Below are 14,041 nucleotides of genomic sequence, written 5' to 3'. Positions count from 1 at the left end.
TTTCAGCAAATATCATCCTCAAAATATATATATATAAATATATATTTATATATACATATGTTGATTTGTCTTCCATTCTTGGAACAATTATATTTTCTCACAAACATCTAAAATTGTCTGTGAAATGCAATCAAAAAGGCAACAGAACCGTGGCATTTTAGCTGCGATAACATATTTTTGCCAACTAGGGGACAAACAAATGCCAAAACCTGTATACTCTCAAATAACCAGCAGGGGGCGACTCCACTGGTTGCGAAAAACATGTGAGTTTCAAGTCAATGAGAAAAATACTGTCAAAAAAGCTTTTCTTAAGAAGTTTATTGTCTAAATCACTAAAGTTTCAAGTCTTCTCAAATGCAGTATGATGTTTATTCAATAAATGATGGCCACATTTATAGTAAAATAGGCAATAAAGCATGTTGCATTAGGCGTGGATACCGAATGATTGACAAGCGTCCAATTATTTTATATATATATATATATATACACAGTGTTTTATGTTTACACATCTGTGTGGACAGGGCCTTGTGTGTTTTTGTGTGTAGTTGTGTTTTTGTGGAAGAGAGCGAGAGAGACTCAAACAGGTTTTTCAGAGCGAGGTGTGAGGGGGAAAGTTGAAGGGTCTGTGTTAGAGCAAATGACTCAGGCTGTGACCTACACTCAGTCTGGTGGTGGCAAAGCTGCAGTGTGCGATTGTGTTTACACACGAGTCTGAGTACTAGAGTCACACGACCCTGTTTTGTACAGCGTGTGTGTGTGTGTGTGTACATATGTTATCAAGAGGAAGTGATTATAACTCCACTTCAGCTGCCATTGTTCAGGCCTTCCTGGTTGTTACAGAGGAGGACGAGTCCCCATCACCTCCACACTTTTTCTCTGCTCTCTCTCTCTCTCTCTCTCTCTCTCTCTCTCTCTCTCTCTCTCTCTCTCTCTCTCTCTCGCCTTTCACTTGTGCAATCAATTTCTTTCTATCTTTTCCTTATATTTGACTTCATCCTCGAACTCATCCATCTGAAGTGATGTGTAACTCACATAAAACACCTGAAATGCAATTAAAAACCTATTTTGGGAGATACAAAATAGGGTTACATATGAAATCCTTCACAATCACCTCAACACAAAGATACACACGTGTAAATGTCACTTATGTTATGCTGCCATCTATTGTCCAACACACGCAATGACAGGTAAAGCAGCAGCGTCTCCAATATACTATGACATTTCAAACCTTATTCGTGATTATTAGAAAAACCTCCAACAAGCGGGTTATGACTTCATAGACGTTTGTTTGTTTGTTTGTTTGTCTGTTAGTACTAGTACTACTCGGTACCTTACCATGGCACTTGGTAGAAGGATTACAGTTTTTCTCCATTGCTTTGGCTCATTTCACGAAACAGAAATGACATTCTCAAAACAACACGTGCAAACCTCCAAACCACTGGGCACTTGTTCACAACAGATTTGAATATCTCATTCCTTTAATCAAATTGCAATTGTATTAGCAAATCCTAGCACATGACAAGTACAATTTCCAACAGCTTGCACCAATTTCAAATAATTTAGCACACCTTTGCAAACGGTTAGGTACATTTGCCTTCAGTTAGCCCAATTACCAATTGAATATATATTGCTGGTCAAAACTGACTGTTGCTTCTCAGTCAAGTGGTTGTTCTTTGCAGAACATGTTGGCATAAATTCCTTGTGTACATCATCACCTGCACAATAGTTCACACTACTGTCAAAATCTTTCAGGCACATAATACCATGAAAAACATCATGGTTTATACTGTAATAAGGATATCTTTGATCATCGGCTTAATTTTCAGGTGCAACTAGAACTTTAGTAATCAAGGTTGATGCTGAAACAAGGTGATCTATGTAGTTGTGCTGAACCATATGGGCTATTTTGCCAATTGCACTTAGAGCTCTGAGAATGTCATTTCTGTTTCGTGAAATGAGCCAAAGCAATGGAGAAAAACTGTAAAGTAAGAGTCAGGGAAGAACCCATCACATTTTGGTGACGATAACATTGCGAAATACTGTGGGTTTTTTTTACACTTTCACAAATTTTCCGGGGAATCATTTTTTTTTGTGTACAGTATTTTGGTGAAAAATATGAGGTACATTGTTAAATTTGGTGAAGCTTGATTGAGTTTAACAGGACTGTTGGGCCTCGGTGGGGGTATGAGTGTCTTTCTAGCAATTATTATTATTAGTAGTAGTTGTAGTAGTAGTAGTACTGGTAGGAGTAGAAGCAGTAGTAGTAACAATTTTACAGGCTAAACTGAACAATAAACTGACAAATATTGAGACAACTTGTGATAGAAAATAAGTAAATTAATAAATAATAATAATAATAATAATAATAATAATAATAATAATAATTTTAATAATGATACATAAATGTGATTTAAAAAGTAGGGTTGGGCTGTTAGAGGTAAATCATTAAATTTAACTCATGATTTAATTCATTGCTTTGTTGTTTTCACTGGAAAGACGGAGGATGAACACGTGAACACGTGTCAGCTTTACCTGGCGCTTGAGGGAACTTGAGAAGGTTTTGGTGACTTGGTGTCAGATCACACACGTGCCTGTGGATGAACCAATATGGCTGTTACTCCAATCACAGCAGATTGTATTCACCTGAAGCTGCTCTGCTGCTTATAACGACCCAGAGGAAAGTTTCACTCACATTTCAACAGTGTGACTGAAGCAGCTCCGACGCTTGCACCGTGCGTAAAAGTTCACCATGCCGACCAAGAACGTCGTCGATGAGCGCATCTCGAAATTCAAAAACAAGGGCAAAGATCCAGCGGTAAGTTTGTGTTTAGTTTTCAAGCGCGGTGCGTTTTTAATTCATGATAACGACATTGCGTCTCGTCCACTTGCAGAAACTGCGAGAGAAAAGGATCTCTGTGTGCGTGGAGCTGCGCAAAGCTAACAAGAATGAGAGCTTCCTGAAGAGGCGAAACATAACGCTGTCCTCTCTTCCGGACGAGGAGGCTATTTCTCCCGATTCCATCTCCAACGACAAAGTTAGTGCACAGAAACCCCTCCACAACTGAGTGAATGCACACTAATGCTGACACTAACTGTTTGCCTGTCTTATAGGTCGCGTATGTATCCATTGAGGAGATCGTCAAAGATGTGAACAGTGACTGCAGGGAGTCTCAAACCCGAGGCTGCCAGGCAGCCAGGTGAGCCACCATGATGATTTTACAATCGATTGTCTAATGTTTGTCCCATCTAGTATCCAAGACAACACCTTGATAACTGTACCATTTGTTAGAATTGTATCACATTATTTTGCTTTCTGACACTGACCAAAGATGCATCTTAAAAATATCTGTCAGATCAATTGAAACCAATATGAAGAGAAGACTAAAGTATAATGTAAATAGTTCAAGTAAACATCTGTGCCCTCTCCACAGGAAGCTGCTTTCTCAGGAGCGTAACCCGCCTCTGAAGGAGATCATAGATGCTGGTCTGCTGTCCCACTTTGTGTCCTTCCTGTCTATGGACGATGAGTCGACTCTGCAGTTTGAGGCTGCTTGGGCTCTGACTAACATTGCCTCTGGAACATCTTGGCACACACAACAGGTGTCACACCTTCTGAGACAACGGTCTTGGGTTCTCATGACCCTTCATTTGGTACTGATGTCACTTTGATAATAAACTTAAGTATGGATTTCCATCCTCAGGTGGTGGAACATGGGGCTGTGCCAGCTTTTATCTCCCTGCTGGCCTCACCACTGTTGCACATCAGTGAACAGGCTGTGTGGGCTCTAGGAAACATTGCAGGTAAAATCCTAATTTGAATTGGTGTCATATCACTGTTATTGAAATAAATAAAACTGGGATCTATCAGGAAAAATGGTAAGGGGTTACAGAGATTATTTACCTTACCTTGGAACATATCCAAGTGAATTCTCTTCCAGATGGTAATGTGGTCTGTTTTAAGCTCAGTGCTGAAATAAGCGTCTGATAAAAGTGGAGTCTAGATCTTTCACTGAGGTTTTCTGTACTAATCTTCACAGGTGACGGTGCATCTTATCGGGACATCCTGATTGAATGTAGTGTCGTCCCAGCCTTGCTGGCCCGCATCTGCCCGGACACACCAGTAAGTCCAAATTTCACAAGATGCTTTTTTTTTTTTTTTTTTTTTTTAAACGAAACTGACCACTTTATCCTGAAGGGTACTGTCAAGTGCTTTAAACCGCTCTACTAACCCTGAGAGGTTTTAAACCACATGTTTGACATGTGCAGGTACAGAATTGTTATTTCTAGGCCTACACATGGAAGTAATTACCAATTAGCATAGTACTCTAAACATTTTTAAACTAAGAGACAAATTGGGAATTGAACAATATTTTTTTATTTATTCCTCATCCCACTTGTGGAGGTGCATATTTTCCCCATAGTGAATATTGCCTGGGACAAATTCAGATGTGGCCCATATAGCCTTGAGTCATTAGCCTGATATGGAAATGTACATTTATCCCATGTTTTTTATTTTAATTTGAAACTTGCACTCATCCCAACTGAATCTGACTTCAGTGACATCGCTTCATTCAAATGTTACCACAAAGGGCTTAAAGTGTCCACATGCAGTGGTTACTCCACCACCGTAACATGTGCTAGATGCCCTCTATATGAGGTAGATGTCTGAATGTTGCTGTTGTATAATCCTGTTACTGATGTATCCCCCCAGGTTGGCTACCTGCGTAACCTAACATGGACATTATCCAACTTGTGCCGAAATAAGAATCCATTTCCTCCCTTGTCTGCAGTCCTACAGGTGAGTAACCGCAGCGTGGTCCTGACACTATCACTCCAGGAAGGGAACGATGAGCTGACTGCTTTTCTGTAATTGTCCTTCAGATGCTTCCCTCTCTGATCCAGCTGCTCTATCTCAGTGACAAGGACGTCTTGTCTGATGCATGCTGGGCGATCTCCTACCTCTCAGATGGCGACAACGATCGTATCGATGTAGTTGTGAGAACTGGTATCGTCGCTCGGCTGGTGGAGCTCATGAGCCACGAGGAGCTCAGTGTCATGGTAGTGTGTTTAAACAACTTAAACTTCCCAAGTGTCATCAAATACTAAATATCCACAGTCCTGTTACTACCTGCAAGTGAGCCGATTTGTAACTTCTGCTGTCCAGACCCCGGCTCTCCGCTCCATCGGCAACATTGTGAGCGGCTCCGACCTGCAGACCCAGGCGGTGATCGATGCTGGGGTTCTGAGCACCCTACCTCAACTGATGAGGCACAATAAGGCCAGTGTGCAGAAGGAGGCAGCGTGGGCACTGTCAAACATCGCTGCAGGTCCCTGTAAGCAAATCCAACAGGTCATCACCTGTGGACTGCTCCCCCCTCTGGTTGAACAGCTTAGAAATGTGAGTAAATATGAACCTTGCACGTGGCGGGCATTTCTATTCGAATAACTATGGATTGGAATTTCCTAAAAATTGGTAAAATGCGTAGAGCTCATTCATCTGCCTCTGTTTCAGGGTCCTGCTGTTTGTACAGGCTGGTTTAGTTGCATGGTCAAGTTTACTAGATGTTTAAAATAACCACTGCTAAAGCCGATGGAAGCACACGCAAGATGTAGTTGGGTCACAAATGTGAGCAGATCCGAAGGGTGTGGTCTATCTCTTCTCAGGGAGACTTCAAGACTCAAAGGGAGGCAGTGTGGGCAGTGACTAACTTCACCAGCGGGGGCACTGTGGAGCAGGTGGTTGCTCTGGTGCAGAGTGGAGCTCTGGAGGCAATAATCAACCTGCTGCAGGTCAAGGATGCTAAAGTCATTCTGGTCATACTGGATGCCATCAATAACATGTTCATGGTGAGCAGGGGGGGGGGCAAATTAACGCTGCTGCTAATTGGTCTAAAACATCCTACAGTTGGATCCATTGAGGACTTGAATATGGTCTGTTTGCATTTCCTTTTTTCAGGCAGCAGAGAAGCTCGGTGAGACAGAGAAACTGAGCCTGTTGGTTGAAGAGCTGGGAGGACTGGATCGTATTGAGTTGCTGCAGAACCATGACAATGATATGGTGTACCAGGCTGCACACAGCCTTATAGGGAAGTACTTTGCTGAAGTAAGTGGACAAATGTGTATCTAAAAAAAGACTAAACATTTTTGCAACTTGATGAATAAGCTTATTGTTTAAATGTATAGGCCTTCATTTCTATTGAAAGGTGAGGTAGAACTCTTTGCAGAAAGGCTTACAGTAATGTCTTTGTTTGCAATTTTGTGATGACTATTTTATTTTTTGCATTCTAGGATGAGATTGATGGCGTCAAGGTGGACACAACCAGTGATGCATTTGTATTTGAGTGCCCTGATGTTCAAAAGACCTTTGAATTTTAAACTCATGACATTCCTATTGTAAGTGTTTTATTTAAATGTTGACTATAAAATAAAGGATTTGCAGTACAGTCCTTGTTGTTTTTGAGTGGTACTGGGGACAAACTGTTAAAGCAGATGTGTAAGTAGATTGATCAGCTCTTCACTACTCTATTTGATTAATTTATTTTAAACAGATCCTGTCGCAATTGAACTGAATCTGGAGGACAATAGGTTAACAAAATGAACAAACCTTTTTAAATTGTACTGATCAGAGAACCGATGCCTTTAGTTCAATAAATGTCAATGTTTTGGTAAGTGGCACAAACCTGGAATTCTAATGAAATTCTGTATTGCCCTTGTGGTTAAATGATACTTCCTCATTCACTGACTGTTTCCTTTGATTGGAGGTTATTGCAGTTTATATGTGCAACTGGTAAAAATGAACTACTTTTTTTCTTTCCTGTCCTTAATCCACTGCCCTGTTGATCCACATTGCACCATCCTGACCTCATTAATGGTTAAACGAAAACCTTTAACCAAAGGTTCACCAGCACTATATCCCTGAATGACCAAAGTTAGTCGACTCTACTTTTATGTGACATTACCAAAGATTTTCAGCACCAGTGAACATGCCTCTCTAAATGGGTTTATTCAAAAGCTTCCAAATATATTCCAGATATCTACAGTTGGATGTCTACCACCATTAACTGGTTACTTGTACAGGCACAGAACTAAGTTAAATTACTCGCATTACTTTTCTGCTCTCTGACTTATGAAGGGACTTCCCTATCAAAAGATGAGCACACTTGGTTTGTCATGTATTTCACCAGAAGGGTGAGTCTGGGTCTTTTCAGTTTTCTGTGATGAAACTCACTTTTTCCACTTTAAGTAAAGACAAATGGATTTTTCTGCTTCCACAAAAAATAATTAGGGGAACATATTACACAAACTGTTGTGCCACCTGCTATATTATTCTGTCTAGAAGATAAGTGTTAGTAGCCGAACTACCAAGAGCAACATAAATGATTTAATCTGCAAGTTTCTTATCTAATCTCTTTATTGGATCAGTTTAAATGGTGATACACCTGTGAACTGTTATCAGATGGAAAAGCGAGGGTTTACAGCTTTCCAAAAATTCCTCTGAACTACAAAACGTCACATGTTTCAAGCTACATGAATTGTTTCCAATATTTTGTCGAGACCAGGAGATGCCTGACATCTGCCTTCCATTCATCTATTGATCTGTCCCTGAGAACAGTCAGCATAATGTTTGTTGGAAGTGTTTCTCTTAGACTCAGTTCTCAACTTGGGCAAGTAAAACTAAAACCATCTGCTTGGGTATGTCCCATTTTGGATAAAAGGGTCTTCTTGGAATTTGGGGGGAAGTGACCCCTCAACCCTGCAACTTACATTTTTTAAGATGATGAAATCGAGAGGAACTGTAATGCTGATTTCTCAAAAGATTCTGGGGAAATCCTCTGTAAAAGCAGGAGTGGAGATTTTGATTCACAGGGTGGAGGGTTTAACACCCTGATGTTGCTGTTCTACTTTACACACCCACATCGGTTCTGATATAAGAAGACGAAGTGGCACCTTCCAGACTAAACCTCTCACTGGCTCTGACGGTCACAGCACCTGCTGCACCACTATCTGGTAAGATCAAATACAATTATTTATTATTTGCTAAAACCATAAGAATTTTTTTTAATGTTATTGTATGGGTTTTAATATTTTGTTCTCAATTCAAATTCTGTCGAACAATAAAAAAGGTATTACTATAAGGAATTATTATTCCCTTACAGAATGCCTTTGTATCCTGTAAATGGGCACAAACTAAACTGACTTGTTCTTTTTCTTAGGCTCTGCCAATCATGTTGATGGTTAACATGTTGTTTATTGTCCTCTGCTGCCTCTGTATGAAGACAAGACCACTTGATGCAAAGATGGTAAATATAGATGCATACAGAATACACACTATCATAAAAACGTGGGTATCTGAACAACTCTTAGACTCTTGAAAGTAGAATGGTACTCGATAGAGTGCATACGTCTGCCAATCCTCTTGTAAAACTAAATACACCTAAACCCAGATTTTTTTTTTATGGACCTGCACCAATCAAATATCAGTCCCCTTAACATACTTGTTTTTTTTTTCAACAAGATCCATTCATTATTTGCTAACATTTCATTAATCAACCTAAATGTTAAATGCATCTCACTATGTTGAAGAATGGGTTCTTCCCTGACCCATATCGCATCCTTTTATCAAGTAGTTTTTATGTTATCCTGCTAACAAACAAATGCATATGAAAACATAACCTCTTTGGTTGAAGTAATGACTGGAGTTGATGCCTTTGAACATCCTGGTTTAAATGGAATTAGAAAATTAAAATGCAGTTAAACTGCAGTTAAACTGCATGTATTGTTTTCAACAGCTGCCTGTTCAGACGATGGTCCCATCTTCAGCCCCAGAAGCTCCTGTAAAGGTTCAGAATGTCTCCACCCACACCATCTCAATTCCCTCCCTGAAAGCCTCTGGAGCCTCAGGCCTGCTCACCCTCAACACAATCCCCTTGAGCTTGTCCCTGGACTCTGTGGATGACATGTATTACGGCTGTGCCCAGAAGATGCTCATCAAGGTGAAACGCCACTACCTGCCAAGGAGCATCGGACAAGGTCTACACACTGCATACACAAAACGTTGTGCCCTGAGAGCCATGAGTACCAAGGACATCTACGACCATTTGTCCTGGAATCACTTCAGGGCCCTGTGTGCCTACACAGCAGGGTCCTATGACAACTTGAATCGAGCAGTCCGCACGGGAAAGGCTTCCTACAGGAGGTCGTTCGAATTCCATGCTCTTCACTTCCTGTTGTCGGACGCCATCCGGCTCCTGAAGCTCAACCAAAGGAGCTGCTACACCACCTACCGCAGGAGCAAACGGCTCTTCAGCGGGGAAGCTGGACAAACCATGCGCTTCGGCTCCTTTGCCTCCAGCTCCCTCAACAAGAACCTGCGCCAGTTTGGACAAAGGACCTGCTTTGAGATAAAGACGTGCTTCGGCGCCTACCTCAAGTCCTATTCAGAGTTTGACTCGGACGAGGATGAAGTACTGATTCCTCCGTATGAGATGTTCAACATAGTCGAGGTGGACATGTCGGGAGAGAATGACTTACAATGTGATGTTTACTTCAAGCTTGAGACGGCAGGAGTTTACAGCAGCCTCAACTGTCAGGCTCTGGACCTTTGACATTTGCAATGTTAACATTTGTCTGTATAATTTCTGTCACCATGAGCCACAGTCTCCACCAGTCAACATTCTTATGCTTCACTGTGCTGAATTTATTTATTAAAACTTATTAAAAACACTTTTAAGACTTCAAGTTTATTTATGACTTAAACATCAGAAGACTTCATCTTTTCAAAGGCATTTAGTTATCCAACTTTTGATATTTTTACATTATCACGCTTCAATTGTAGATCAGCACTTTAAGGACCTATCATCCATTATGGCATTAAAGTTGAGAGAAAGCTGAAACTAACATTTACAATCATTTTACAAAAGATGAAGTATGACAAAAGTAAAACTTCTGCAAATGACATACTGGCTTATTTGCTCTTTTGAACACTGTGGGGCAATAAGTTGGGAATTCGAAAGGGAACGTGAGAATAAGTATTAAATTTGAGGAACCACATTCCAAAAAACATTCCTAGTCCCTTAAGTCTTGATATTACATAGAAATTCTTGAGTCTTGAAAATTACATTTTCACTTTAAATTACAAAAACAGGATATACAAATAATTCTGTAAATAAAACAAATGTCTCAAATGATATAAATAGAAAAAGAGAATATTTTTACTTACAATACACAGCTATGAAAAGGATCACCCTACACCTGACAGCACATCTCTGACCTTAATAAACAGGTTCTAAGACAAAAACGTATGTTTGCTTCTTTTAAAAACATCTTTGCAAAAAGAAGATACCCCCAAAAAACACTTCTGATTTTAATTCATGATTTTTAGATTTTGTTACTTATAATTGAACTTTTCTACAACTTTTCTATTATGTAAAAAATATATTTACAAGGATGTCAGACAAGCTTATTTCTGATCTAGTCTTGAATTAGTCTTTTGAAAGGTTAAAAATATCTCCTGAGCAAACAGCATATCGTATCTTCTCCACATCAGGACAATAAGTCAGGACTCCACATCAGGACAATAAGTCTATTTCTTTACAGCTGAAACTGAACATTCATTCAGAGAAATAAAATAGTCTGACCTCATGTCTGAACTATTTCCCAGCAACTTCAGACCAGACTTAGGTCTATGCACCACTACATCCCCTGTCCTGGGATGGATGACACCTCATCTGGAAGTTATTGAGCACATGGTGCTTGGCAGAGGAACCTAATCGACTATTAAGCCACTGTGATATATGAATTATGACCTAATTCAATCCAGGTGAATAAGGCAGAGGACAAGTAATGATTTAACCTTCAGCCTTGATATAATGATGGAGACATCACAGCACATATGACTGAAATCTTTCAGGCCATCTGGATCAGCCAGAGCCGAAATACATGAAATTAAAACTAAAATATGATCTAAATCAATTCAAAATAATCAAATCAAAATTCACGTATTTTGTACTAAACTTGTGAGTGAGCCCCACAATCCACAGCTTTTGTTAAGACTGCATTTTCAAAACGCTTTCCTTCATTTGCCCATCATGAAAGGGGATTCCTAACAGGAAGTGAAGCAACAGGCAGCGAGCTAAAAAAAGGCAGTCTTCTAAGTTAGATCTAAAAATATCAACAGCTTCTCTGAATCAACGTTTACGCTGAGATGAGTAACAGCATGTTGCACAATGGATTTTCTATCACTCAGTGGCACGTCACGTCAATGACATGTGGGTCGTATGGCTCAATCAATCTTGTTGGAGGGAGTATGCTGGTTGTAGATCGTGAGATAGGCAGACTTCTACCTGCTGAGAAGATCTCACAGTCAAAAGCAGCTCAGTGTGGTTAAAATAGTGATCCATAAAATTGGCGTTCAACTGTTGGTAGATGTTTAAATGGCCCATAGCAACCGGATATGAGTGACTTCATCAGTCCTTTTTCTCACTCTCGAAGAAAAGTGTTGCAGTATCATTAACTTACCTGAACAAAGGCAATGAAATCTGTTTTGATATAGGATAGAATTTTGATTTTGATTTAGCTGTAGGGGGTGGGGTTCACCCAGGGAGCCATACAGGCTAGAGCCACCACTGAGTAACAACCATTTCACATAGAAATCCCTACTGAACTGAAAAAGGCATGCGTCACACACCAGAGTGATGTTGGCCCCTTGTATGTGATGAGGATGGAACGTTTTATTCAAGAAATGGAAAAAGTAATAAAGAGGAGTGGTATGGTTCCCCCCAGAAGCACCTGTAACAGTCTCAGAGTGTGTGTGTGTGTGTGTGTGTGTGTGTGTGTGTGTGTGTGTGTGTGTGTGTGTGTGTGTTTGTGTCTACATCTTCTCATAGGAGAGTTCATGTCCACAGGTGGTGCAGGTCTTCTTGTAGAGGTCCTCCTCCAGATCCACCACCTCTTCTGGTCCATACTGGTGTTGGTGCACGCTGGTGTCTTTGGTCCACATGCTGCTCCTCACCGCCCGACGCAGCTCTGACACAAACACAAACACACACACGGTGATGTTAAAACCACGCACAGCGTAAGTGAGTTGTCATTTGAGAGTTTTGTTTCAAACAGTGTACTGACCTTTGACCTTCTTGTTGAAGCGCTTTTGTTTCTGCACCTCTCGGTTCTCTTCTCTCGTCTCCTTGGCCTCCTCGAGAGCCTCCTCCGAACTCCACACCACCATTGATCTCTTCTCCACCTGGGGTGAACACATTCATACGAACACATAAGACACACTCATTGAGGCATAGATGGGACAAGAAAGCCTCACAGAATGATGAGGGATTTGATTTTGGTCTACTTAGCAAGAAAACTGGAACTGGAAATTTGTTCCATCATGTAGAACTGATATGTCATGTCTACAATTAATTGTTAATTAATAAAACAGCATAGTGTTATTATATATAAATTAGGATTTTCTTATTTAGACTGGTTACAATCTACCACATTACATTTAAGATCATAATGAACCACGAGAAACTCAGGTTTCAGTCTCATACACACACGCACACACCTGTACTTTGAGGTAGAGCTTCATGTCGCCCCAGGTTGGGTTGTGTGGGTTCTTCTTCAGTATACACCTGAGCGGAGGCTCTCGCATGTCCAGGTCACAGTCCTTCAGCAGGTACTGTGCCTTGGCCTCAGTTCTGGAGATCAGTTTGTGCTTCTCCTCGTTGTCTCTGAAGAGAAAGATGCAAAAACTGTTATGACAAAATGACACTATGAGTCTGAAAATGTGTGAGTTTCAGCTTTTTGTGCACGTCAGGTTTAAGCTCAAATACATACTTTTTAAACATTGCTTTCTATATTTAGAACTTTTTCAGAAGAAAGGTGCCCAATCATCACTTATTACACTTTAAGATATATCATACATGCATAGGATTGTGTAATATTAGTATTAAAATCCTGACAGTATGTAAAGTTTCACTTGCACTAGCGACAACAGCTTTACATTGTTCCCTGTTTCTTTACAAGAATTAAAGAATAAATATAATTATCAAGTACAGCATGGACAAAATATTGTGCTGTAAGATTTAGTAGAAAGTAGAAACATTAAATGAGATGAAACACTGCACTACAAGAAATCCAACTGCGATGATAGGAGAGATGCTTTTTTTCCAAAAGCTGCAGGAAAAACTATAATATTTGGAATTCATGCTCATTGTCAGACAAAGGGCAGCAGTTTTGTGTGTGTGTGTGTGTGTGGTTGTGTGTGTGTACCTGCAATTGTCACACACAGACAGGTCAAAGCTGTTACTGAGGTAGGAATCCATAAATGGTTTTTGACATTCATCACAAACCAGGTAGTCTGGCGCAATCACTGGAGCTGGAATCAAAACACACACACATGCTCACACATAAAGGTTTCCCTGCAAACGTATTAACACTGTATTCACACATACACACGCACACACACTTGCATACAAGTTTCGCTGCACAAATGTAAACACTGTATTCACACACGTGCACTCACAAACAAACAAACAAAGGTTTATCTGCACACTCGACACGCTGTATTCCCTCACACGCGCACAAACGCGCGCACACAAAAAAGTTTCTCTGCACACATGTAAACACTATGTTCACAAACACCCACCTGGCTGATGCACCACCTTCCTCGACTTGTGCTCTTCCTCTCCGTCCTCCTCCTCCTCCTCGATGAAGAAGCCGGCTCCGGAGTCGGTGATCTTGGAGACTTTGGCCGAGGATGCGCCCTCCACCGCGGACAAAGGGCGGCTCGCTAGTCGGGATTGGCGGAGCATCAGAGCTCGCTGCCGGTTCCTCTCGATTTTCGCCCGCATCGCTGCAGAGAGCTCGGGCTTGGGACTCAGCTCCGGGTCCTGAGCAGCAGCGACCACCGCCTCTGATTCTGGAGGGTCCATGACGTCCACTCACACACAGATCACAACATGAGGATGAATGAAATGACCAAACAAACACTCGTGCCCCATTCAAAGAGACGAGCTGTTGTTATGAAAGTGACAGCTGCATGTTTCCGGCC

General features: G+C 40.9%; 3 protein-coding genes across 4 annotated transcripts; 2 read left to right on the top strand and 1 right to left on the bottom strand.

The window, feature by feature from the left end:
- Nucleotides 1–2,626: 2,626 nt before the first annotated feature.
- kpna7 (karyopherin alpha 7 (importin alpha 8)) lies at nt 2,627–6,441 on the top strand. 2 transcript variants are annotated; one of them, XM_053418825.1, is made up of 12 exons: nt 2,627–2,815; nt 2,892–3,035; nt 3,112–3,197; nt 3,432–3,600; nt 3,702–3,801; nt 4,038–4,120; nt 4,712–4,798; nt 4,882–5,058; nt 5,165–5,398; nt 5,665–5,847; nt 5,957–6,103; nt 6,289–6,441. In XM_053418825.1, exons 1-12 carry the CDS (start codon nt 2,750–2,752, stop codon nt 6,373–6,375), a joined length of 1,563 nt encoding a protein of 520 aa, XP_053274800.1. In that variant the 5' UTR covers nt 2,627–2,749; the 3' UTR covers nt 6,376–6,441. The 2 variants fall into 2 exon arrangements, with proteins under 2 accessions (XP_053274800.1, XP_053274801.1); XM_053418826.1 differs by having other exon boundaries at nt 2,892–3,041.
- Nucleotides 6,442–7,869: 1,428 nt separating this feature from the next.
- LOC128436643 (NAD(P)(+)--arginine ADP-ribosyltransferase 1) lies at nt 7,870–9,708 on the top strand. Its single transcript, XM_053418438.1, has 3 exons — nt 7,870–8,007; nt 8,214–8,300; nt 8,790–9,708. The coding sequence occupies exons 2-3, from the start codon at nt 8,226–8,228 to the stop codon at nt 9,603–9,605; spliced, it is 891 nt and encodes a 296-aa protein (XP_053274413.1). The 5' UTR covers nt 7,870–8,007; nt 8,214–8,225; the 3' UTR covers nt 9,606–9,708.
- A 13-nt stretch (nt 9,709–9,721) lies between these two features.
- Nucleotides 9,722–14,041, bottom strand: xpa (xeroderma pigmentosum, complementation group A). The gene is made up of 5 exons (XM_053418439.1): nt 13,637–14,041; nt 13,261–13,366; nt 12,554–12,719; nt 12,121–12,238; nt 9,722–12,024 (listed from the first exon to the last, which is right to left on the bottom strand). The coding sequence occupies exons 1-5, from the start codon at nt 13,920–13,922 to the stop codon at nt 11,870–11,872; spliced, it is 831 nt and encodes a 276-aa protein (XP_053274414.1). The 5' UTR covers nt 13,923–14,041; the 3' UTR covers nt 9,722–11,869.

The sequence above is a fragment of the Pleuronectes platessa genome, chromosome 3 (assembly GCF_947347685.1).
Source record: "Pleuronectes platessa chromosome 3, fPlePla1.1, whole genome shotgun sequence".
Lineage (NCBI taxonomy): Eukaryota > Metazoa > Chordata > Actinopteri > Pleuronectiformes > Pleuronectidae > Pleuronectes > Pleuronectes platessa.
This window is presented reverse-complemented; position numbering and strand designations above follow the sequence as displayed.